Genomic DNA, 23,130 nt, shown 5'->3' with positions numbered 1-23,130 from the left:
ATAAGGTGCATTATCAACAGTGATCGTCTGTGCTAAGTAATTTGTCACGTTTAAGTTGTTTTATATAAAAAGAAAGAAAATATAACAGTACTGCATGCTTTGTACTGTGTATAAACAGTATGCTCATGTAGGATTATGATGCATGGTGCGGATTAAAACATTAGAATACAGAAACAATTATTTATGAAAATGATTTGAATCAAATGATATCCACTACATATACAATGTTTATAAGTGTTAAAACCAAACTGTGCACACACACAAACAAAGGTTGAGTTGAGTAATAAGTGTCACTATTATGTATAGTCTATTAGAGGTTTCGTGTATATAGAGACACCAAGACAAGAGAGACGCATTCAACATGGAAGTCTTAATAGATTCCAAAACGTCAAGGCTTAGGTTTATTTCCTGGTGTCTTCTATTAATGGGATTGACGAGCAAGGAACCACATGTGATACATGTCGTTGTTTGGCTATCATCGTGACAAGAAAACTTGACCAGGATATTAAGAAAATAGGCGAAGTGTTTAGTATTTTTATTTTTGTTTAGAAAACAAAAGGCATCTATATATAATAGGAATTTTAATTAAATTGAATTATTGGTGTCGTTTATTAAATATAGTTAAGAGTCGGAGAAAGAAAGAAAGAAAGAAAGAAAGAAGGGTAGCTATCATGGGTGATTAGTTTAAAGGAGAGCCTCTGCTACGTTATAGGGGTTGAAGTGATAGAGAAGGCATACATACATAGATTACTTTCACCTTCAACATCACCGCTACTATCACCATAACCCACCACACTTCCTCTATCTCTCCAGAAACAGAGTAGATTCTCTGATTTTTTTTTCAATCTATTTGCCGAAATTGATGATTTAATAGCTCCTGAATTTGTTGGGAGATTCTTCTGTTTCAACTGCTGCATTTTCCGGTGAGATTGCTTTGCTTCGATTCAGCGTTTTTTTTAACCTCCTCCTCCATCGGGAGCTATATTATTACGTATTCTGCTCTGTTTCTTCTGCTTCTTCTTCTTCTACGAACTAATTATAAAATATAGAGCGTCGGTGACTTTTCGTTTTCAGATGTGACTGTGAAACGTCGGTGGTGATATGCTTTTTTTTTTGTTTGTTAAATGGTGCGGTTAGGAGATCTTCGGTGGTGCCATTTGTATTCGTTCTGGCGTTCGAATCCTGAATTCTAGTAATGGCCTTTTGTCTCGATATTCCACCTTGAAATCGGTTTTTGGAGCTATTCCCATTATTATTATTAGTTTCAACTTTCTAAGATTCCATTCCATTCCATTCCACCTCTTATTTACAAGTGTGTGTGTTCAACCTCTCATCGTAATCAGAATCATACTTGTTTCTCGATTTTTTTGTTTGTTTTCCGATCCTTCGTCTTCTTCGTTTGGATTTGAATTCTCAGTGAATTGCGAGATCGTTCGTAGTTTTTGTTTTGCTCTGGATCTCTAATTTTTTACTTTCCTCTTTTGCAATTTTCTTTCTCGTTTGACTTGAGTACTTGTTCTGGAAACTTCACTGTTATTTTCCGTGATCTGTAATTGTATAATGACTCAGAATATTTGTTATTTTTTTTGTGTAGATGGATCGTAAGAGTTGGCCATGGAAGAAGAAATCCTCTGAGAAGTCTGTTACAGTCACCGAAGCTCTTGACCAACACCAGGTAAACTGAACTTCATCTCTCTCTCTCTCAGATTCGCCTTCCTTTTGATTCCGAGTTTCTTTCCTGATTATTAATTAATTTAAACAAAAAAGGAAAATGGGAAGAAGCCGAGCTACATCCAGATCTCATTTGATCAATACTCACATTTCAACGCTTTGAAAGACGAAGTTCACAAGTACGAACAACAAGTAACAAACCTAGAAGATCAGATCAAGGATCTGGACTCCAAGCTATCCACCGCTAATGCAGAGATCGCAGCCAAGGAGGTTGTCGTCAAACAACACTCCAAAGTCGCTGAAGAAGCCGTCACAGGTATTATATTAGGAAACGACGCAGTTTTGCATGTGTTTTATTTATTTTTACTTCACCTCACCTTTTGATTAATTTACTTCACAGGCTGGGAGAAAGCTGAAGCAGAAGCTTCCGCTTTGAAAACGCATCTCGAAACCGTTACGCTCGCCAAGCTCACCGTTGAAGACAGAGCTGCGCATCTAGACGGCGCGCTCAAGGAGTGTATGAGACAGATAAGGAGTTTAAAAGAAGAGAACGAGCAGAAGCTGCAAGATGTTATCTCGACTAAAACCAACCAAATGGATAAGCTCAGAGACGAGTTCGAGTCCAAGATGGGCGAGTTCGAGCAAGAGCTGCTCCGTTCCGCAGCCGAGAACGACGCGCTCTCCAGGTCCTTGCAGGAGCGTTCTAACATGCTCATGAGGATACGCGAGGAGAAGTCTCAAGCGGAGGCCGAGATTGAGCATCTTAAAAACAATATAGAGTCTTGCGAGAGGGAGATCAACACTCTCAAGTACGAGACCCACGTGATCACCAAGGAGCTTGAGATCCGCAACGAGGAGAAGAACATGAGCATGAGGTCAGCTGACGCGGCGAACAAGCAGCATTTGGAAGGTGTCAAGAAGATTGCGAAGCTGGAAGCTGAGTGCCAGAGGCTAAGGACTCTTGTGAGGAAGAAGCTTCCAGGTCCTGCAGCGCTCGCGCAGATGAAAATGGAGGTTGAGAGTTTGGGGAGAGGAGAGTACGGAGATCACAGGCAAAGAAGGTCACCGGCTAGGCCGTCTAGTCCTCTCATGTCTCCGATGTCGCATCAGATGACAGAGTTCTCGCTCGACAAGTTTCACAAAGAGAACGATTTGCTGACGGAGAGGTTACTAGCCATGGAGGAAGAGACCAAGATGCTTAAAGAAGCGTTGGCGAAGCGTAACAGCGAGCTTCAAGTGTCGAGGAACCTCTGTGCTAAGACAGCAAACAGGCTTCAGACGTTGGAAGCTCAGGTGATGAGTAAGAGTAGTCCAACCAAGAGTGGCTTTGACATCTTCTCTCACCAACATGCTAGTAACCCTCCTAGTATGGCTTCAATGTCTGAGGACGGTAACGAAGATGCTAGATCTTTGATGTCTGAGCTCTCTCAAACAACTAAGGATAAAAACAGTGCGAAGATGAAGAAGACAGAGAGTGCTAACCAGTTGGAGCTTATGGACGATTTTCTAGAAATGGAGAAGCTAGCTTGTCTACCAAATAATGATTCTGAAGCTGAGGTTTCACCAGCGACGCAGCTGAAGAAAAGAATCTCCACTTTGCTTCAGTCTCTCCCCAAAGATGCTGCCTCTGAGAAGATTCTGGCTGAGGTACAATGTGCCATTGAAGATGCAGGTGGTGCTAAGCTGCTGCCTTCTGAATGTCATGAACCAGAAGAAAAGGATGTAGCCATGTCAACTGAGACCACTGAGAACACCGTTGAGGTAATAACACAAGAAGTATCTCATGCTCTTTCTCAGATATACCACTTTGTTTCCTACCTTTCGAAAGAAGCAGCGCAGTGTCAGGACACATTCTCCCAAAAGGTTCAAGAGTTCTCTGTCACATACGACGGAGTCTTGAGCAAGGAGAAGACTCTGGAGGACTTTCTGTTTGATCTCTCACGTGTTTTAGCCGAAGCTAGAGAGCTGAAAATCAATGTGTTGGGATATAACGCATCTGAAGTTGAGATTCACAGTCCAGATTGCATTGATAAAGTCGCTTTGCCGGAGAACAAAGCACTTCTTAGGAAAGATTCATCAGGTGAACATGGTTGTTCTCAGAGCTCTGACTCCGAGATTCCGGATGACTGCAACGGAACATCTGGCTATGACGCCAAGCTCTCAGCAGCAGCTTGTAAGTTTACATCTGAAGAGTTTGAAGGACTGAAACTCGAGAAAGAAAAAGCGGAGACCAACCTTGCAAGCTGTGAAGCTGATCTTGAAGCAACTAAGTCAAAACTTCAAGAAACAGAGCAGCTTCTTGCTGAGGTCAGATCAAGTTTGGAATCTGCTCAGAAGTCTAATGGCATGGCTGAGACTCAGCTCAAATGCATGGTGGAATCATATAGATCTCTTGAAACTAGATCAGCAGAGCTGGAAATTGAGTTGAGTTCACTTAAAGGCAAAATCGAAAACTTAGAAGATGAGCTTCATGAAGAAAAGGAGAATCACCGTGAGGCTTTAACCAAATGCCAAGAACTCGAGGAGCAATTACAAAGGTATGTTATAACTAAAACATTACTCTCTCTTCTTTCACCAGAAAGTCTCTAACTTTGCGTCTCTAACAAACTTCAGTGACAAGCAAAAGTGCCCGACTTGTTCAGTAACTGAAGCTGATCCTAAAACAAAACAGGTAACTTTCAGAAACAAACACACATATGTTTATCTAACTGAGACTGTGATTTTTAAATGTTGTGTTTATCGAATGTTTACAGGACAATGAGCTAGCAGCTGCTGCAGAGAAGCTACAAGAGTGTCAAGAGACTATACTGCTTCTCGGGAAGCAACTCAAATCCATGTGTCCTCCAACAGAACAGGTTGCTTCGTCCACAAGCCAAGAACAAACCGTAAACCAAGAAGAAGACAAGGAAGACGCAACTACAAATCCTCAAGAGTTCAGAGCGAGCTCGCCGTCAGAAACACCTTCGATGCCTACAATGAGATCTCCGGTAGGGTCAAAACATAGACACACCAAGTCAAACCCATTATCGTCGTCCTCGTCGGGACTTACCCCTGAGAAACACTCTAGAGGATTCAGCAGGTTCTTCTCCTCCAAACCAAAGTAAAATCAAAAGAAAAGAGAGAACATACTATAAATCTAACTATGTTTTATATCGTATCTATTGCAATATATATACAGTATTTTTACTATGTGGGAATGTTTTTCAACTTTAGTTTTTTTTTCTTTTTCCTTTCCGTAATGACAACAGTTTGGTGTTGAATTCTACGGCGTGTAAATGTCAATCTACCCATCTCTTTGTATTGTTTTTATGTATAAGGTTTCCTGAAAATTACATTAATTTAAAAAATGGAATTCTCATTTTTGAAATCAAAATGGTCTTCATAGCCAGAGTAGTTCTCTCTCTCTCCGCCTCCCCTACCTTCTCTCAAAGCTCCATCGACATAAAGCTTTCTTCTCCGGTCCGGCACCACGCCGGTACCGGAGGTCCTCCACTCTTCCCTTAATCTCCTTTTTATTTGCCTCTCATGCTATCTGCTCAAACCTTGTTCGATATACTGGCGATTCTGGAGTTATCTCTCTTCACCTGAAACCTATGGTGGTTAAAGGAGATAAGAAGGTGATTCTGGAAAAGCGGTGAGACTATGGAGCGACGGATGCAAGGGAGGTCGGCTTTTAGGATAGGAGAAACCGCTAGATCTAATTTTCAAGTTTTCAGATCTACGGCGTTTCCTCCATGACGATGGCGCGTGGTCCAGTGGGGGTCCATCTCCGCCTTGGATCTACCTTGCTGAGCAGTGGTGAGCCAAACGGAGGTGCGGTTGAAAAACGGCGGAAGATGGTTCTGTTTCTCCGGTTCTCGGAGGTGACGTGTGGCTTGGCTCTTCTACATCGGCGTAGTCAACCGGTGAAGGGAGTCTAGCGGTAGTACACGGTGGGGCCTTACTTCCCAGCACCGGCGGCGACTCTGCGTTTATGTCCGGTGGTAGGGTTTCACGCCATTTGAAGCTAGAAGATGCTGTTCCGACCATGTCCTGCTCTCGTTAAATCTGCCTTTTCAGTACGGTTATATGCCGTTTTTCTGGCTAAGAAGTGAGGAACTGAGATCGATGATACTGAATCGAGTTAGGAGATGCGCCATTTGGTGTTGACGTACTGGTCCGAGTGCTGCATTCTAATGTTTTGGAGACCAATGCTTGGTGTTAATGTTTAATCCTGATAAGGTTTAGTTAAGCTCGGTTTCATGTTTCGTTCACTTGTATGGTCGAATTGTAGGGGTTTAAGAGACAGTTCTCTTCGGGTCGTGGAGGGGACTTGTTCTCATTGGGTAGAATTACAACAAAGTAGAAGATCGGGTAGCGTAGGATCCATCTATGTGTTCCTGGGTGGTACTAGATCACTTTGTTTGTAAGTGTGGTTAAATCCTTGTGGTTGAAATCATGTACTACTCTTTGGTTAATATAAAGTTGAAGTTGAGCCAAAAAAAAAAAAATGGTCTTCATAGCCAAGGAAATCTAACTTTTGAACTAAGCCCAGTCCAGTTAATTCGTCTCGCGGGCTACTTACTTTATCAAAATCGCATCATTACTCCTATTTTCAGTTGAATCATCGCTTTTTGTAGTTAAGAGGAATTGCTATCTTATTAGAACATATCATTTGTTGTAAAATCACAGTATCACACTTCTTTAGTTGGCAAACAAACATAATGCAAATCTCTTCGAATAGATTGTTCGTGAACGTGAATTTTAACTCGATTGTTTACACTAGAATAACTGTACGTCCCAGCATTTGTCCAGAAATAATCATCAATAAATTAAAGTTTGAAGGTCGCGAATCAAAATTTGAATTCGAAGTTTTGTTTTATAAAATAATAAATATGGATTACTAAGAACATCTCCAAAATACACTCTATAACTTCAAATATAAAATTATTTATTCTTCAAAAAGGAACTTCAAAACTTCAAGTTGAGAACTAAAACTCTATATTAGAAATTTCACTATTCAAAACTTCAAATCTAAAAGTTTCATATTTTTGTTTGAATTTTGGTCTCTACTATTACACATCATATTTATGATTCTCAAATATTTTTTGTTTATCGTTTTGATCCTTCAAATTTTTATATCTCCTAAATAATTCAATTTTTTTTTTATAAATTTAAGTTTTACACATAAAGTTAAATAAAACTTATAATAAAATCTAAAATATTTTATAACTATATTTATACAATAACAATATTCAAAAGAAACTTAACAAAAAAATATTTTAAAAAATTACATGAAAAAATAACTATTGCACAAATTTAAATATTACAACAACACTAATAGTCAGGTAAACTTGATCCGAAACCTCCAAAATCTCCAAAATATTGTCAAAAAAAGTTGTACACCAAATGACAAAAATATTACAACAACACTAACTGTACGTCCCAACATTTAATATTAATTAAATAAATTATGACAAAAATTAATTATCACAAATATAAAGATCAAAGTGTAAAATACAAATAGTTTTGAAGTTAAGTTTGAAATTTTGCTTTCGAAGAATAACACCTTTAAATTTCAAATATAGAGTTTTAAAAACTTCAAAATAGAGTGACTTTTTGAAGATACTCTAAGTGTGATAAAAAGTCCACTTTATAACACTAAATGCGTTTTTTACTGGATCAACCCATAAGATCTATCAAAAATAAAATTTAGTTTCTTTAGTTGCCAATAAATGATTGTAAACCCATCAAAAATCCCAGACTATGCAATTTATTTCAGATTACAGGAAATCTAGGTTTCAAGTCCCGGAGAGAGCGGTTTATTAAACAATTATGCAGACTACAGAGGAAAAGCTTGCAAGGGATCTTCAACATGGTGCAAGTAAATCTGGCCAGGCGTGGATCTTCATAGGACGGCTCAGGTGATGCAGTTAGGCGTAGGTCTTCATAAGGCAGGTAGTATTGTCGGTTGTCGAATCGTCTATGTAATATTTCCTATATCATAATTGTAAGATCGTAATAAATCAGCGTTAAAAAAAAAAAACCCATCAAAAATATATAAGGAGTAAACGTTCTGATATCTAAACTATTAAAATAGGAGTATATTTAGTACTTTCCCCTTTGTTTTCCTCAATAATTACCAATCTATGCCACTCATCAAAACACTGTCGTTTTACATTATGCTATCACGTTAATCTAATAAACCAATACAATTGTAATTCACGTTTCTTGGCCCACCCATTTCACATTCTCAGACTCAATAATTACGTATGGTCACGTTTCTTGGCCCATTCCACAAAACACTAAAGCTTAACCCAATAAATCGTTCCTATAATTACTACTAAATCGTTATTATATTTTCCTTCTAAATCTCGATACTATTCAACTAATGATTCCTAATTCTACTCAAACAACATTAACTGCAGCAAATCATAGCACAATATTCTTTAATTCGAAAATAAAACAACATCCAAACATTTTTTCCTATTTCTACTCTGTCAAAATAATCAAAACAGATATCTATTAATTAACACAATCAGCATATTCTTTCATTTAAACTTGCAAAACACGTATTCCTTATATTTAGTGAGTATATCTATGTTACATGGAAACAGAAACGGGTACGTGGAAGCGGAAGCGTAAGGAAGCGCATAAGCGAAATTTTTTTAAAATATTAGGAAGCGGATACGTGTTGGAAGTGTATATCCATATATAAATAAATAAATAAATATATATATATATATATATAATTTATATGAATTTTTTAAAAAAAATTAAGACTAAAAATTATATGATTTAAATTTGAAATAACACATTTATTCATTTATAATAATTTTGAAATGATTTTATATTAAAACTGTAAAAATACACATAAATAAAGTTTACAAAAAATATTATATTAATTATTTTTAATACTTCATAAATAATTGACACAATATATTTCAATATGTGCTATATCTTTAGTAAAAAATCTCAATGCATAAAGATAATTTATAGTATTATTTTTAATATTTGTATATTTATAACTCAATATTCATTACTATTAATTTTTTTTTATATAGATTAAAACTATGGTTTTATATTTCATTGATATACATTGCATTTTTTTTAAAACGGAAGCGTGATTCCAAAACGGAATCGTAAGCTTCCAACAAGTTCTTAAAGAGAATATTTTAGAAACGTTTTGGAAGCGAGATTCTGCAAGCTTCCACAAGGTTCCGATTCCGATTCCGGTTCCGAAGCAGGAAGCGGACGTCCGATGAAGCTTCCGTGCAACGTACGAGTATATACAATTGTTAATTATCTCTATTATTAATAAGGAATGTGCATATTCTGTTTTGCGTAACAATCAAAACTACCAAAAGATTGTGATTTATCCTATTAAACCTATCATTCACATTGCCAACTATATATATCTCCTCTGTCCTACGTGAAAAACATATCACCGCAATCCACCAAGAAAGTAAACATATCTAAGCTTACAACTTTTTCCCCTCTCACCAAACTAAGACCTTTCAAAGACAACTGGCGAGTTCGAGTGAAGCGTTTGCATTCATGGAAGCAAACGACAACCTATGGAGGGGATACCTTCGAGATGATTTTTGCTGATGAATGGGTAACGTTTTGGTGACATTTTGTTCCAATCTTTACACTTCATTCTAAGCTGAACTTTTTTTTTATTAGGGTAACAAGATCCAGGCTACTTGCAAACGAACTCTCATGTACCGAGTTCAACGTGATTTGCTGAAAGGGGAATGGGGAGTTATTGAAAAATGTCACCAACATCCAGCTGGTGGTCAATATCGAGCTACAGATCATCCTTACAAGATGACGATAGCAGAGGACGCCATCCTATCCGGTTCGAATTTTAGTGATGATAGAATGTTTCTGAATCTTGCCAGTTATGAACAAATTGAAAATGGAACTCTAAAGGCACCTTTCCTCATAGGCAATCTCTAATTTGATTGTATATATATATTTTGTACTGTTTTGGTTAATTTACGATATAAGAAACATAAACTATGTTTTATGCATTTTCTGGCAGATGTAATAGGGAGAGTCCATGAACTTGGTGATGTTCAAACCGTCCAGGTGTCAGGAGAAAACAGAAAAAGAGTTCTATTTCGCTTGGTTGACGCCGAGTTTGTTATTCGAAACCTCTGTTTTTACATTGTATTCTATAGTTATATTCTCATTTATTTGTCTACTAATTACATGTAATTTATTAATGGTCAGAGGAAACAATATTGCATGTTGTCTTTGGGGAACTTAGGCTGAGCAACTAGAACCTTTTACTGAGAACACCAAAGATCAAACAATTGTTTGTTTGATAAGATTTGCTAAAATCAGCTACTTTAGAGGTATGAATATTGCTTCTTAAAACACTGGTTGGTTAATGTATTTTTCATTGCCCTAATTAAATTTTAATGTGCGTGTAGGAGAGTTACAAATCACCAATGCTTTTGATGCGTCCCTCATGTACCTCAATCCAGTGATTCCTGAAATTGCAGATTTAACACAAAGGTTTCATATTATTTTAATATTTAATATTTTAGATTTTAGATGCGTGTATTGTTGATGAAAGTCTTAAGCGTTATTTGATTATTATCTTAATGGATTGTAGGCTGTCAGATGATCATCAATCTCTTGCTGTGGTATACAAACAGAAAGGAAAGGAGTCTAAAAGAATTGTGTATAACTAGGATGATGCTGAGATCAAATCTATTTCAGAAGTTAACAAGGCCAATCAGGTACTCACTTATAAGTTTACTTACTATTTTGTAACCGTAAATTACATGTTTGTATTTTATAAAAAAATATAGGTGGAGATTTGCAAAGTCATATGTACTATTGAAGCAATAGATACAGATTGGACATGGTTTTACTTCGGCTGCAACCGTCACAACAAACGTGTCACTAAGCTTCCTAATGTTGATTATGGTAGGATGACAAAAATTGATAAACCATTGTTTCGTTGTGAAGGTTGTCAAAATAGTATCACTAACGTGTCGCCCAAGTAAGTGATTTTTAACTGTTTTACGAGTTGAATCATATTATAGCTTTATCATCTTATGTTTGTGACAATATTATTTTGGGTTTTCTCATTAGATTCAAACTACATTTGATTGTCAAAGACTACACCTCAACCTGTAAGCTAATGTTGCTGGGCTCTATTGCTAAGTCCATCATTGGAGTTCCTGCTGTTGACCTATGGGATGGCTCCTATGAGGAGGTATTATCTTAAAAATAATTCTGTTTTAATCACTTACTTAACACATTGATCCCTTATTGTTTTATTTGTAATTATTGGTAGATTGAAGATCCAGAGATACTACCATCAGCTATAAAAAAATTCACGATCTATTTTTTTCTGAGGAAATCAAAAGTCTCTGTTTTCACTTGGAAACGTAAACAAAAAAAATCTGTTTGTTCCCGGAAAAAAGTGTAACAGAACCCTAATGGACATTTAATAAATCATGATTTTTTAAGCCCAAATCATTATTGTTATTAACAGCCCTCATTTCATCACGATATTGGGCTTCCCAAATTATACCCTTTTTTTTTCATTTGGTTCTTTCTGATTTGTTTTTTTTGGTTTACAAAATAATCATCACAACTTTTGCATTTAGAAAATGAATTTAAAACTAACAATGATTCTTAAATTCTGTAAAAAAACATTTAATTAAGTAGATTAATATAGATTTTGTTACCGTAAAATTTGTAAATCTTTTGCATAATAAAATTTAGTATATGAAAACATTTCAATATAACTTATAGAGTATGAAGAACAAATGATATACTAAGCCTATTATAAACACAAAATAATATGATCACCATATAAACTGAAAAACATATAAACAATACATATTATAATATGGAACTCATATTATGTTTAAACATGTGAAATTATCTAACACTTGAATGATCCGTAAACAAAACATTCAGAAAAATATATCACCCGCGCGGGCGCGCGGGTCAAAAGCTAGTCTACTTTATTAAAACAGAAGTACACATATAGATTAGGGAGAATTGGAAAAATGGGACACTTTGAACTTTTATTTGTCATAATAAGACTTTTCATATTTTTACTAATTTTGGACATGTTTTACCCTTCTTTAATAGGAAAAATAGTAAATTGAATTTTAAAAATGTAAAAAAATATGAAAACTGTTGGAAACATAAGTATGACAATATATATGTTTAAACTTTTTTTAAAAAAAAATTGGAATCATATCTTATTTTATCTTCTAGGTACAGTTAGAAAACTCATTCTGGTAATCTACCTAGTTTATATGTCCGATTCTAAGTTTTAAACATAGATATATCAAGGTTATATACCGTAAACTAACATTTCTTGTATATTCTAGCACAAGTAGAATCTATTACGTTATAATCAAGACATATGTCTTCGGTCTGCCTACAGTTTGATAACGATATATAGCCACAATTCAATGATATAGGTTGGTTATACTACGTGACATAACTTGTTCTGCCTTTTACCTTATATGATGCCTACAGGAAGAATACATCTCTCACCTCCTATACGGTGTTCTGGTTAGATAGTGTACATATTCTATGCAAATCGTGAAAATATGGAAATTTCCATATTCGGTTTAAGAAGTTTCCTAAATTTCCTAAATCTTTGATATGTATACTAGTTTATATACTATCAAATATAATAAAAATCTTAAAATTAATCATTGATTAATCCTTGATTAATCCATGATTAATTTCTGGGTTATTGTATATATTGAATTTTCATATAACATGGTCAAAAGTACACATCTGTAAGTTTAAGACGAAATCATAAGGATATTTTTGTAAATTTGGAAGATTGGGGCAAACATTAAAACAACAGAAAATTCAGTGACCAATGCTGAAAATAAGAATAATGGCTGGTCTAGATTGCACAATTGAAAGTTTTGGAATTAAATCTAGGAGCAATATGCACAAACATAAAACTATGGGACAAATCCGTGATTAGGCAAAAACTTTAAGGACCTGTCTTGCAAAATTACCCAAACCGGCCATTGTTGCTCTTCGACAAGCTTTTCTTCGATCCGCGACGGTAAGAGCTGATGATTCCGACGTAACGGAGACAGTGGAGTGAGGTAGAGAGCACAACGAGATTGGAGCCTTCGGATACGAAACGGAGGAGTGACATCACGAGTTGATGCCGTGTAGGAAGCTTGGTCGCAGCGAAGGAACAAAGCATGACCACGAATTCGACGAGACAAATTGGACGAGACGAAGTCGACACAGAGCAAAGCACAGTGGTGAGGAGCTAAAGAAGACGATTAGAGGTTGGGATCGTGGATTTCATTTTTTTTCCCTTCAGTTTTTACTTTTTTTTTTCTTTTTAATAAAACGTAAATCAATTATTAAATATTAATATTAATTAAATTTATTGAAGGGTATAATGGTATTAAAAAACTATAAATCTTAGTTAACTAAATAATCTTCTACAAGTTCTATTGAGACAAATCTAAGTTGAAAGTGTCTCTTTTTTCCAATTTTCCCTATAGATTATCCCTTAGAGTTGCATATTATTTACAATCAAATGCCATTGAAAATTTAATTAGTTTAATATTAATAAATGCTGTCTTTTACACGAATACTCATATTTCCTATAATAACTCAAACAACCGAGATTGAAGTGAACAAAATATTATATGGAAATGTTGTTCTTTTCCACGTATACAAAAATTTCCTTTGCCACCATATCAGTTCTCCTGCAATATCAAATAAGCCCAAATCATTATAAAGATCGGTTTCAATAAGGTGATATCGTAATTGAAAACAATGTAAACTTTATGAATAATTCACAACATTCTTAAAGATTTGCTCATAGCAACTATCGAATTTGCATAATGTCTTACATCTATTTTACTTTATTTCATCACCACTGAACATCTAATACTTTTATAAATAAATCTTTTTTTCAAAAAAAAAAAAATCTTGCAAATCTTAGACTTCCCTATTTATTTGGTTCAAATCAAATCATACCATAAATAAAAGAGAAATATCCAAGGATAATTTCTGAATGTTTACGGGTCTGCTTATTTAATGCAATTTCCTAATTTAAATAATATTTTTTAATTGAATTTTAACCGAAATAGATTTCCCAATAGATTTTGTATTAACATATTACATACTTTTTAATATTTATTAGTAATAAATAATAAAATAAAAATCACACATCATAATTAATTTATATAACATATAAATAAAATATAAAATAATTTATTGATAAATTATTAATATAATGCTTTCACAATATAAGTCAGTTAGTTATAAATATTACATTTGTTTATGTGATACATTGTGATATAATAGACAATTAAAATCACAAAATATAATTATTCAAAGTAATAAATATAATTACTATGTTTTAAAATATTGTATTAAAAATTATGTAATATATTTAAATTTATATATATATATATATATATATATATATTATACCATTAGTACAAATAAAAAAAAATAAAGTGAAAGCAAATATTTATACGGTTACGTGTCAAACTCAATAAATAAATAACAACTGCGCAAGATTAGTTTTATTTAACAAATTTATTTTAATAGAAATTATAGTTTCAAATATGTTTATATATTTTATGTATTTATAAATTTATTTACTTTTAAGGGATGCTAAGATTTTGGAATCGAAAACAATTATGACCCACCCCTATATCATTTTAATTAAAAAAATTTAATCTATATCAAAATATTTTATTAAACTCTTAATTTTAATTTTTATTATAACTGCAAAGATTAATTTTTAATCTAAATTTATGTTTAAGTATTACAAAAACATCATTTAATATAAAAAAAACTAAAAACATAAATAAATACCCGTCCGGTCGGGCGGGTCAAGGTCTAGTATTGATTATTATGGTTAACAATCTTAACTGTGGAACTATAAGTACTTATTTTCAGCAATTATGGTTAGTTTAATCAAGGCCGATATTTTAACATCTAGCTTAAAAAAATGCTTGATTTATTTTTTTGCTTAAAGGCTTTTGTAATGCTTGATTTATAAGGCTATCACAACGAGAAAATTGGTGAAATAACCAAAACAAACAAGGGAAATTTACCAAATATGTCTCACAACATGAATTTTAAAAGCAAACATATAAAACTTGAATCAAATGCAAAACTAACCTAAAAATCTTGTGAAATTACAGCCAGTCTATTGTGACCAAACAAAAAAACAGAAGTCATTATACGAATATAGCCCCAGTAAGTCGTCTGAGATGTTGGAAGTCGCCTAGACGTCTGATGTATTTGATCTTAAAAATAATTTTAAAATTTTAAAAAAAATATTTTAACCAATGAAAAATTAAAATCCTGTAATTATAAACAATTTTAAGTAATGTAAATTAAGATATAATAAAATTGAATAGTTTTCAGCATAGATGACTGAAAGTAGTTAATCATGATATTCTTTGGTTTTAGGGTTTGATAACATATGTTGTAGTATTGTATGTATTCTTAGGGTTAGATTTTGGAAAGTTTGAATGTTTTTTTGAAAAGTTTAATTTTTACCTATAAGTGTTTATTTTTGTGTATAGTAAACACTTTTGAAATTTAATTTGATTTTATGAAGTGTTTAGTTAGTTAATTAAGTTTAGGGGTTATGTTTAGAGTCTAGACGACTTACATGTAAGTCGCCTGGTGAATAATTTAAAACAGACGACTTACATGTAAGTCGTCCAAATATTCTCGCCTAAAATTTTTTAAAATTTTTTTTCCCGTTTAAATAATTTAAACCAGACGACTCACTGGGAAGTCTTCTGTTTTTTTTTGTTTCCCTATAAAAATATTTTAATTTCCCGCTAAAAATATTAAATTCTTCTGGGCGACTTAAAAGTAAGTCGTCTATGAAGTCGTCTGAATCAAAAATATTTAACCTAATTGAATTTTTTGTATCCATATAACCTAATTGAATTTTTTGTATCCATATATAAAGAAAAATTTACACATTTTTTCTCCTCCTCTCAAATGACTGCAACAAAAATGTAACATTCATCATTCTAAAACTCTTCAACCTCTCTCTAATATCTTTGAACTTATAAACACTAAGTTTTATATCAATTTATTGTTTTTGTCTCATGTTTTCCTCAATAATTTATCTTATTTTTGCAGGTTTTTCATTACATGATTTTCATCTTCCACTCATTTAAAGGTAGATCTATTAATTTTAGATATGTATTTTTGTGTGTTCTATAAAAGTAGATTTATCTAATTTTCCGCTCATTTTCTCTGTTTATAAGCCATTTGAACGTTTCAGATCTGGAAGACTTCTGAGACGACTTACCTATTAGTCGTCTAAAATATAATGTGCTAGACCGGATTGTATCAGAAATTTGACTTTTCCTGGACGACTTATAAAATCAATATTTTGTTATACCTAGACGACCTCCATGTAAGTTGTCTCAGGTTAGTTTTGCAATTGAAAAATAAAACAAAAAATATTTTTTTTTTCTAGATGACTTACATGGAAGTCGTCCAAGATAAGCAAGGTTTGACCAGAATCTCGGAATAAAATCATGGACGACTTTCGTCTAAGTCGTCTGATGGACGACTTCTGTGTAAGTCGTCTAGACAAAAATAATTTTTTTTGTTTTATTTTTCAATTGCAAAACTAACCTGAGACTACTTAGATGGAAGTCGTCTAGGTATAACAAAATATTGATTTTTCAATTTTTTACTGGACGACTTACAAAGTCAAATTTCTGATACAATCCGGTCAAATGCAAAACTAACCCGTTTTCCATAGACGACTTACATGGAAGTCGTCTCGGATTTTTTTTAACAAACAAAGATGGACGACTTCCATGCAAGTCGTCTGGAAAAACACATTTAAAATTCAATTGTAAAACTAAGCTCTGCATTGACCAGAAGACTTCCATGTAAGTCATCTAGCCAGACGACTTACCCGGAAGTCGTCTAGACGAACAGATCTGGAAAAAAAATTAATTTTATAGTTTCAACCAGTGAGATAACTTGTTTAGCACAAAAACGTCTTATCCAAACACCCATAATCTGAAACAAAAGTGACCCACCAAGAATCGTAAGCTTTACTGGCTCTATGAACCATAAAAAATTTAGAATCAAAATCTTGGGTTTTTTGGATGAATATGGAGAGAAAGTGAAAGAGATGTTGTTTTTAGTTTATAAGAATTGGGAAACAATGAGTGTGAATCGATTTGAGGTGCATTAAGAGCTTCAAATTGGTTGTTCATGGTGGTTGGTGTATTGATTGTAATGGCAATCTTGTAAATACTTGAAGATGATGAGGTTGAGAGAGTAAAATGGATATTTTCGAAAAGAAAAAAAAAACTAATGGCATTTTCATGAATAATATGAACTTGTGGGGTGAATAAAAAAATATGGGTTAGTTTTAGGTTTGACTTTGAGTTTTGAGTCAATTTTGTAAAAACTCCAACAAACAAAATTGGATTTTTAGAGAGAAGATAGAGAGAGATAGGAAAGGAAAAGAAGAAAGAGGATGGAGTTTTTGTTACTTATTTAGTTTAAGTTTTTTTTGTTCGTTAATGGGTGAAATTTCCCTATCACATATTCTTTGACCAAAAAAAAGGTTATCACATATTCATGTACCAGAATATCCACCAATCATTCTATTATATCTGACCCTAGCTAGTTCAATTCACATTCACCCTCATCCACCCTAGCTAGTTCAATTCAAAATACTTATAATGTATATATAATAATTAATTTACACTCAAAAGAGCTTCTTCTATTATTTTCAACGGTTTATAATAAAATCTTTACAAAATTATAATGATCAAATAATTGACCAATTAACTTATACTTTAAATATGGATGAAGTAAACTAACAAATTTAAACCCACAAACGCATTTAATCTTAACTAGTTTCTCTTCTTATGAAACTCGGATAAATGTATAGTAGATGATAACCCGTGCACATGCGCGGAATGAGTTTTTCTAATAATGTTTGTTTATTAAATGGTTTTAAAATTTTGCAACACTATAGTTTTTATCGATTGTAAAATAACAAATACAAATATTGGTCTCTTAAATGTATCATCGTTGTTGAAGAGTTAATGTATTACAACTCATTTTAATTATTTTTAAAACTTTATATGCACAAAAGAAAATTAATTTTTGTGGTTGACACAAAACACCAAAACCAAATATGCAACATTTATTGTATAATGACAAAATCAGATTAGGTTTTATGCTCTCAATTTATTGACTCTCCATAAGTAATTTCATTTTCTACCTCTATAAAATTGTGCTTTCGTTCTCGTCTCTTTTTAATTGATATGAGATTAGTTTTAAAAAAAACTTATTCTATGAATTCGGTGAATTTGATAAATGTCAATTTAAAGATGGACATATGTAAAAAATAGGTCCCCTCCAAATACATATCTAAGAATCAAAATTTTGAAGAAAATCACTGGCTAACTCTACTAACGGATTAGTGTTCAAATATAATATATCAAGTTGTTATAGAATATAAGTGCAGACTCGAAATATAAATATTTGTCTAGTATATATTCACCCCCGTTCGGTCTAAAATCATCTAATTCTACAACGACAAAATAAATTATTATTTTATTAGTCTACGCTTTTGATGTTCAGTTAGTTAAGTATATGTAAACTATGTATAAACTAATAACTGTTTGATTTGTTAAATGATAAACCAGAAAACTTTATAATAAATAGTTCAAATCTCTCATTTTTACAATTATAAGTGGTAGATAGGATATTAGAGAGAAACAAATATTAGGCGAATGATCGAATCTCTCATTTTTCGAACAAACTCAAAAAGATGTGATTGAAATCTTGTCATAATATTTCATTAAAATATTTTTAGGAATAAAAACCAATACTAAATTATTTAATTTGAATAAAATAATATAGATAGTGCTATATTAAAAATCACTTCGATTTGAATAAGTGTGTTTCTGGGATTGTCAGGATCAAATAAAATATCAGAAAACACCTATTTTAAAAATAACTTGTATGCATAAAATTATATACTTAGAGTAAGCACATAAATCAAAACCAGTACCTTTTGTTAATTTACAATTACGTTTTTGGTAATTAAATCAAAAAAATTATTTTATTTACTTTATATGGTATAAATTAAACTTTAGTGATATTGACATATATAAAGTATATCTTAATATAAATATTATTATTGACACTTCCTGCTCATATGATTTTTTAACATTTGTATATTTTCTGTGATAAAAATTTAAACTGTTAATCACAAAAAAATTAATGTGAGATTTTTCAATAAAATTTTCAAATATAAAATATTAAGATCTCAATAATTTTTCGATGCAAATTTTAAAATTAACCTATTTTTATATAGTATATAATTTATTTCAAATGATATTAATATATATATATATATATATATATAATTATCTATTAATGAGACTTCATATTCATATGATTTATTAGAGCTTGGCATTTTATCCGATATCGAACTTGTATCTGACTCTGATTCGAAAATCCCAACTAAAGTAGCAAAATACCCGAACGGTTATTGAATTTAGAGAGACTGGATATCCGAACCTAAACGGGTAATATCCGAACCCGAACATGTAATATCCAAATCCGAACGAACATCCGAAGATAAACAAACATAATCATACTTAACCCTATATTTCTATTTTATTTCTCTCGTTTTATTCAAATTTTTTATATTAATGATACACATTGCTCAAATTTTTTATATTAATGAAATTTTTTAGATAATATACATATAATTACGGACAAAATCATTTTTTACTCACTTAAAATACATATCAAGCTCTTGTTTCTTGCATTAACAAAAGTTTATCTAAAACTAGGGTCGGTCCGCGCTTTGCGCGGGATATAAATTTCGTGTGATATATATTGCTATATAATTGTATATTTTCATTGTATGTGTTTTATGTTAGAATTTGCAAGAGGAGTGTGTAATAATGATGATGATTTTAAAGTATTGCTGGGTGTAGAGAATATCAAAATATTAAGATTAATTATTTAAGATTTTGATGGTTGTGTTTATATTAAGAAATTGCTGCGTATACAATACTATATATTTTGGTGGTAACGGGATTTGACAAATGTAAGTTATTTGATACATTTTATATTAGTGGTAAGTGCCATTAGGGCTAATTACTAAATGAACAGATATTCGAACGTCCATGCCTACAATTTGTTGTGAGACGATTTTGATATATTGAATTGTCGTTGTTGTAATGTTATGGTCTTTAGGTTCGACCAAATTTGCATCTAACAGTTGTTTTATTTTTCTTATGTCTCTATTTTGTTTTGTATCTACCTTTGTAGTTATTTGAATATATTTCTTTTGAAATGTTATATATTATCATGTTTGAATAATTTTATGACACTAAAATTGCTTTTGTATCCGTATAAAAGGTCATATAAAAATAGACCAATTAATTTTATTTTTTTAATGTCTCGATTCTAACATTATTGGCTTGGAATTGCCACCGTTTGCAAGAAGAAAATAATAAGAATATCGACATGATGATGCTTGCAAGAAAAAGAGAGCGGGAATATTAGACACCAATCCTAAGTCCTAACTATGGTCACTTTGTCAGCAAGATGGGATCAAAGTATCCGGCGAAGATGCTTTCTAAGGTGTTCAACCAAAGTTTGAAGCACTAAATATTTTAACTGGTTATGCGTTTTCATATGGTCTTTGTTTTTTATTTTTCGGTACTTTAACCGTTTTTTAGTAAATTCGTGAATATACTTCAAGCCCATTAGAAAGAAGATCCAATAATTTTTTAAAATGTAAGCTTTCTGTGATTTATAATCAACAAAACAAACCAGGAAAAGAATAAGAAGAACACAGGAAGAAGAGAATCTTTGAAAAAATTATTTGTTCTGTTATGTTCGTCTTTCTTTCCTCTGCCTATACTCTTTTTGAGTTTTTTTAACATACAAATTCAATTATGTAAGACTTCAACATAGAGAACAGAACATTCATAAATTTCTATTTACCTCAAGTGAAACTGAAGTTGTTTCAGTACCACTTAATAGGTATTTTGCCCAAAAAGACAGTGTCTCCTTTCTTCTCTGTCTGAAATCATCAAACATGCACTATAAGCAAACACACTAAGCCATTGGGATCATCTCATTCTCATAGTGAAAACGTTGGCAAGCCCATTAAATTAATGGGATGGACTTCAAAAATGGCTTTTTCTTGATCTTGATTTAGTGTAAAATTTAAGAGTAATAGTTTTCTCAGAATTATTGATAACTTGAAACTCAGATAACACGATATCAAGCATAACCTAAAGAAACCAAAAAGGACTCTCAACACGCATAAGCAGAAACATCAAATCAAATGATCCAAACAGAAGATGAGAACATTACAAAACTGTTAATATATATGTATAGATTTATCTGCCAGAGAACGAAACCTCCACTCTCAGCCTTGGACGGGTTCGTCCGGTTCCCTACAAGAAGTCGCAGTCTGAAGCTCAGAAGTGATCATCTTGAGCTTCCCCATAAGCGTTTGTTATAGAGTTTTGAAGCTTCTGTCCACTGGAAGCAGCAGTGTACCGTTGACGTATAAACTGCGCAGATGATGTCTCCTGCAAAAACGTTAAAACAATGTCACTTTCCACCAACCAAAAAAAAAAAAAAAGGTGAGATCTTTATAGAAAGTGTGAGAGAGACTAACGATTGGTGTATTTTTGATACTAAGGTGAGGCAAAGGATCAGAGGAGGAAACATGAATCAGAGCAAGCGGAGCTCCCCTAACTCTGAGAAGAAGCTTGTCTCCTAGTGATAATCAGCGTCACCGAATCGATCAATTCAAACCACTGTTTAGAGTAATATAAGTAAGAACCAGTGAAAAAACACGAATCACGTTACGTTAGCAAAGTAAGTCGCTAGAACGACGTTTGAACCACTGTCTAGACTCGCTCAAGAACCTAACCGAACCCTCCTCGTAGCTTCCTTTCTCTTCTTTTTCGTCTTCTTGTTGTCCCAATCTACGGAGGAGCAAATCACGGAGGGAACAGAAACCTCGTCTCTGCTGCGACGGTGCAGTTCATCCCTAGAAAGGACGCAGCTCGAGGGAAGCCGAGCTGTTTCTTCTTTGTGGGTTCGTTGGAGGAAGTGGGGAGGAGAGAGAAGGATGACATTGCGGAAGCGAATATTGGGCTGGGAGATTGGAGGAACAACGTGTGTCAGCGGCGGATCGTCGTCGGTGGTGTTGTAGCGGATGGTTTGGTGCCTAGCTCGTCGGAGTTTGATGTTTGCGACCACATTCTCAGAATCTAAGAGAGTAGCCCGAACGACGCGAACAAAGATCAAGAAAGAGATACATCATGTTGATGTGAGCAAATCAATCGATACCTTGAAACTCCCATCATTTTCGTTTGAGAACGCAGAAGAACTTCTTTGATGTAGATGAGGGAAGAAGAGCCGAAATCCTAGCATTGGCTTGTATCTCATGGATTCTAAATGGGCCTATCATTATTGGGCTGTAATATGTATCAGAAACGTACGCAGCAGCCCGGTTCTTTAATGAAACGCAGTGCTTTACCCTTCGGACACGTGTCGCGCTCAACAGGAGGGAGGCAACATCTTTTTATATAATTAGATTTCAAAATAACAACTAAATTAATGTCTTTCTATTTTTTGAGTTTTATTTCCAGACTTATTACTAGTTTAATCTTTTAAAAATTATAAAAACAGTTAAGTTAAAAGTATATTTTAAATACAAAAAAAACTTAAACAATGAATAATTTCTTTATTTATTCTTCAAAATTTAAATATTCGAATCTGACCCAAAATATCCAAACCCGAACATAGAATATTTGAACCCGATCCAAAGGGTAGAAATGCCCGAATGGGTTCTATACCTTTATATTAAAAAACCCAAAAATTATAAATACCCGATACCAAACTCTAACGGTTATCCGAACGCTCACTCCTACAATATATGATCTTTTGTATCTTGATTTAAAAAAAAAAGTTAAACCATTGATCACAAAAATTTTAATTTGAGACTTTTACCATTTTTAGTAATTTATAGTCGTTTTTTAAAATTCAAACATATAAGAAAAAATCTAATTTTTTTATTATATGCTTAACGTGATTGTTTAATTTCATTTAATAATATAAATTTAGACAGAAAAGAGAGAGCATAAAAAATTGTTATCAAATATGTATTATTCATAATCATTTATTATTATATATATGTTAATTATATTAGGTAATTCCGTAGCTTTTATTTAAGGAAATAGAAAATATTTTTTTGTACACTATTAATAATTAATTTGATATTTATTTTAATAAAAAATATAATATATGTTTATATGAACCAACTTATTTTTCTATTCTAAGAATCATTCTCGTGATGACACGTGACTACGAAAATATGTTGTAATGCTATGGGATTAATATACAGGGGATGTGTGTGTCCGTATGTGTTTTGCTAAGTCG

At 32.8% G+C, this 23,130-nt stretch overlaps 1 protein-coding gene and 2 long non-coding RNA genes across 10 annotated transcripts; 2 read left to right on the top strand and 1 right to left on the bottom strand.

Moving 5' to 3' along the window:
* The first annotated feature begins 632 nt into the window (after window positions 1-632).
* On the top strand, window positions 633-4,971 carry LOC106346991 (filament-like plant protein 4). Of its 5 annotated transcripts, XM_048782505.1 has the most exons (7): window positions 633-923; window positions 1,138-1,192; window positions 1,595-1,675; window positions 1,768-1,987; window positions 2,072-4,208; window positions 4,285-4,342; window positions 4,425-4,971. In XM_048782505.1, the coding sequence occupies exons 3-7, from the start codon at window positions 1,595-1,597 to the stop codon at window positions 4,773-4,775; spliced, it is 2,847 nt and encodes a 948-aa protein (XP_048638462.1). In that variant the 5' UTR covers window positions 633-923; window positions 1,138-1,192; the 3' UTR covers window positions 4,776-4,971. The 5 variants fall into 5 exon arrangements, with proteins under 5 accessions (XP_048638462.1, XP_013641927.2, XP_022543029.2 ...); XM_013786473.3 differs by lacking the exon at window positions 1,138-1,192 and having other exon boundaries at window positions 634-923; XM_022687308.2 differs by lacking the exons at window positions 633-923; window positions 1,138-1,192 and adding an exon at window positions 1,317-1,335.
* Window positions 4,972-8,790: 3,819 nt separating this feature from the next.
* On the top strand, window positions 8,791-13,479 carry LOC106351464. Of its 4 annotated transcripts, XR_007340309.1 has the most exons (5): window positions 8,795-10,176; window positions 10,277-10,403; window positions 10,476-10,669; window positions 10,762-10,885; window positions 10,967-13,479. It is a non-coding gene; the product is annotated as an uncharacterized LOC106351464 (long non-coding RNA). The 4 variants fall into 4 exon arrangements; XR_007340308.1 differs by having other exon boundaries at window positions 8,793-10,176; window positions 10,476-10,885; XR_007340307.1 differs by having other exon boundaries at window positions 8,799-10,176; window positions 10,762-13,479.
* Window positions 13,480-20,897: 7,418 nt separating this feature from the next.
* Window positions 20,898-22,684, bottom strand: LOC106351448. The gene is made up of 2 exons (XR_001271288.3): window positions 21,359-22,684; window positions 20,898-21,269 (listed from the first exon to the last, which is right to left on the bottom strand). It is a non-coding gene; the product is annotated as an uncharacterized LOC106351448 (long non-coding RNA).
* Between the last annotated feature and the right edge of the window lie 446 nt (window positions 22,685-23,130).

The sequence above is a fragment of the Brassica napus genome, chromosome A6, assembly GCF_020379485.1.
Source record: "Brassica napus cultivar Da-Ae chromosome A6, Da-Ae, whole genome shotgun sequence".
Classification (NCBI taxonomy): domain Eukaryota; kingdom Viridiplantae; phylum Streptophyta; class Magnoliopsida; order Brassicales; family Brassicaceae; genus Brassica; species Brassica napus.
Note: the sequence above shows the minus strand (reverse complement) of the source record. Positions and strands in the feature narration are given on the sequence as shown.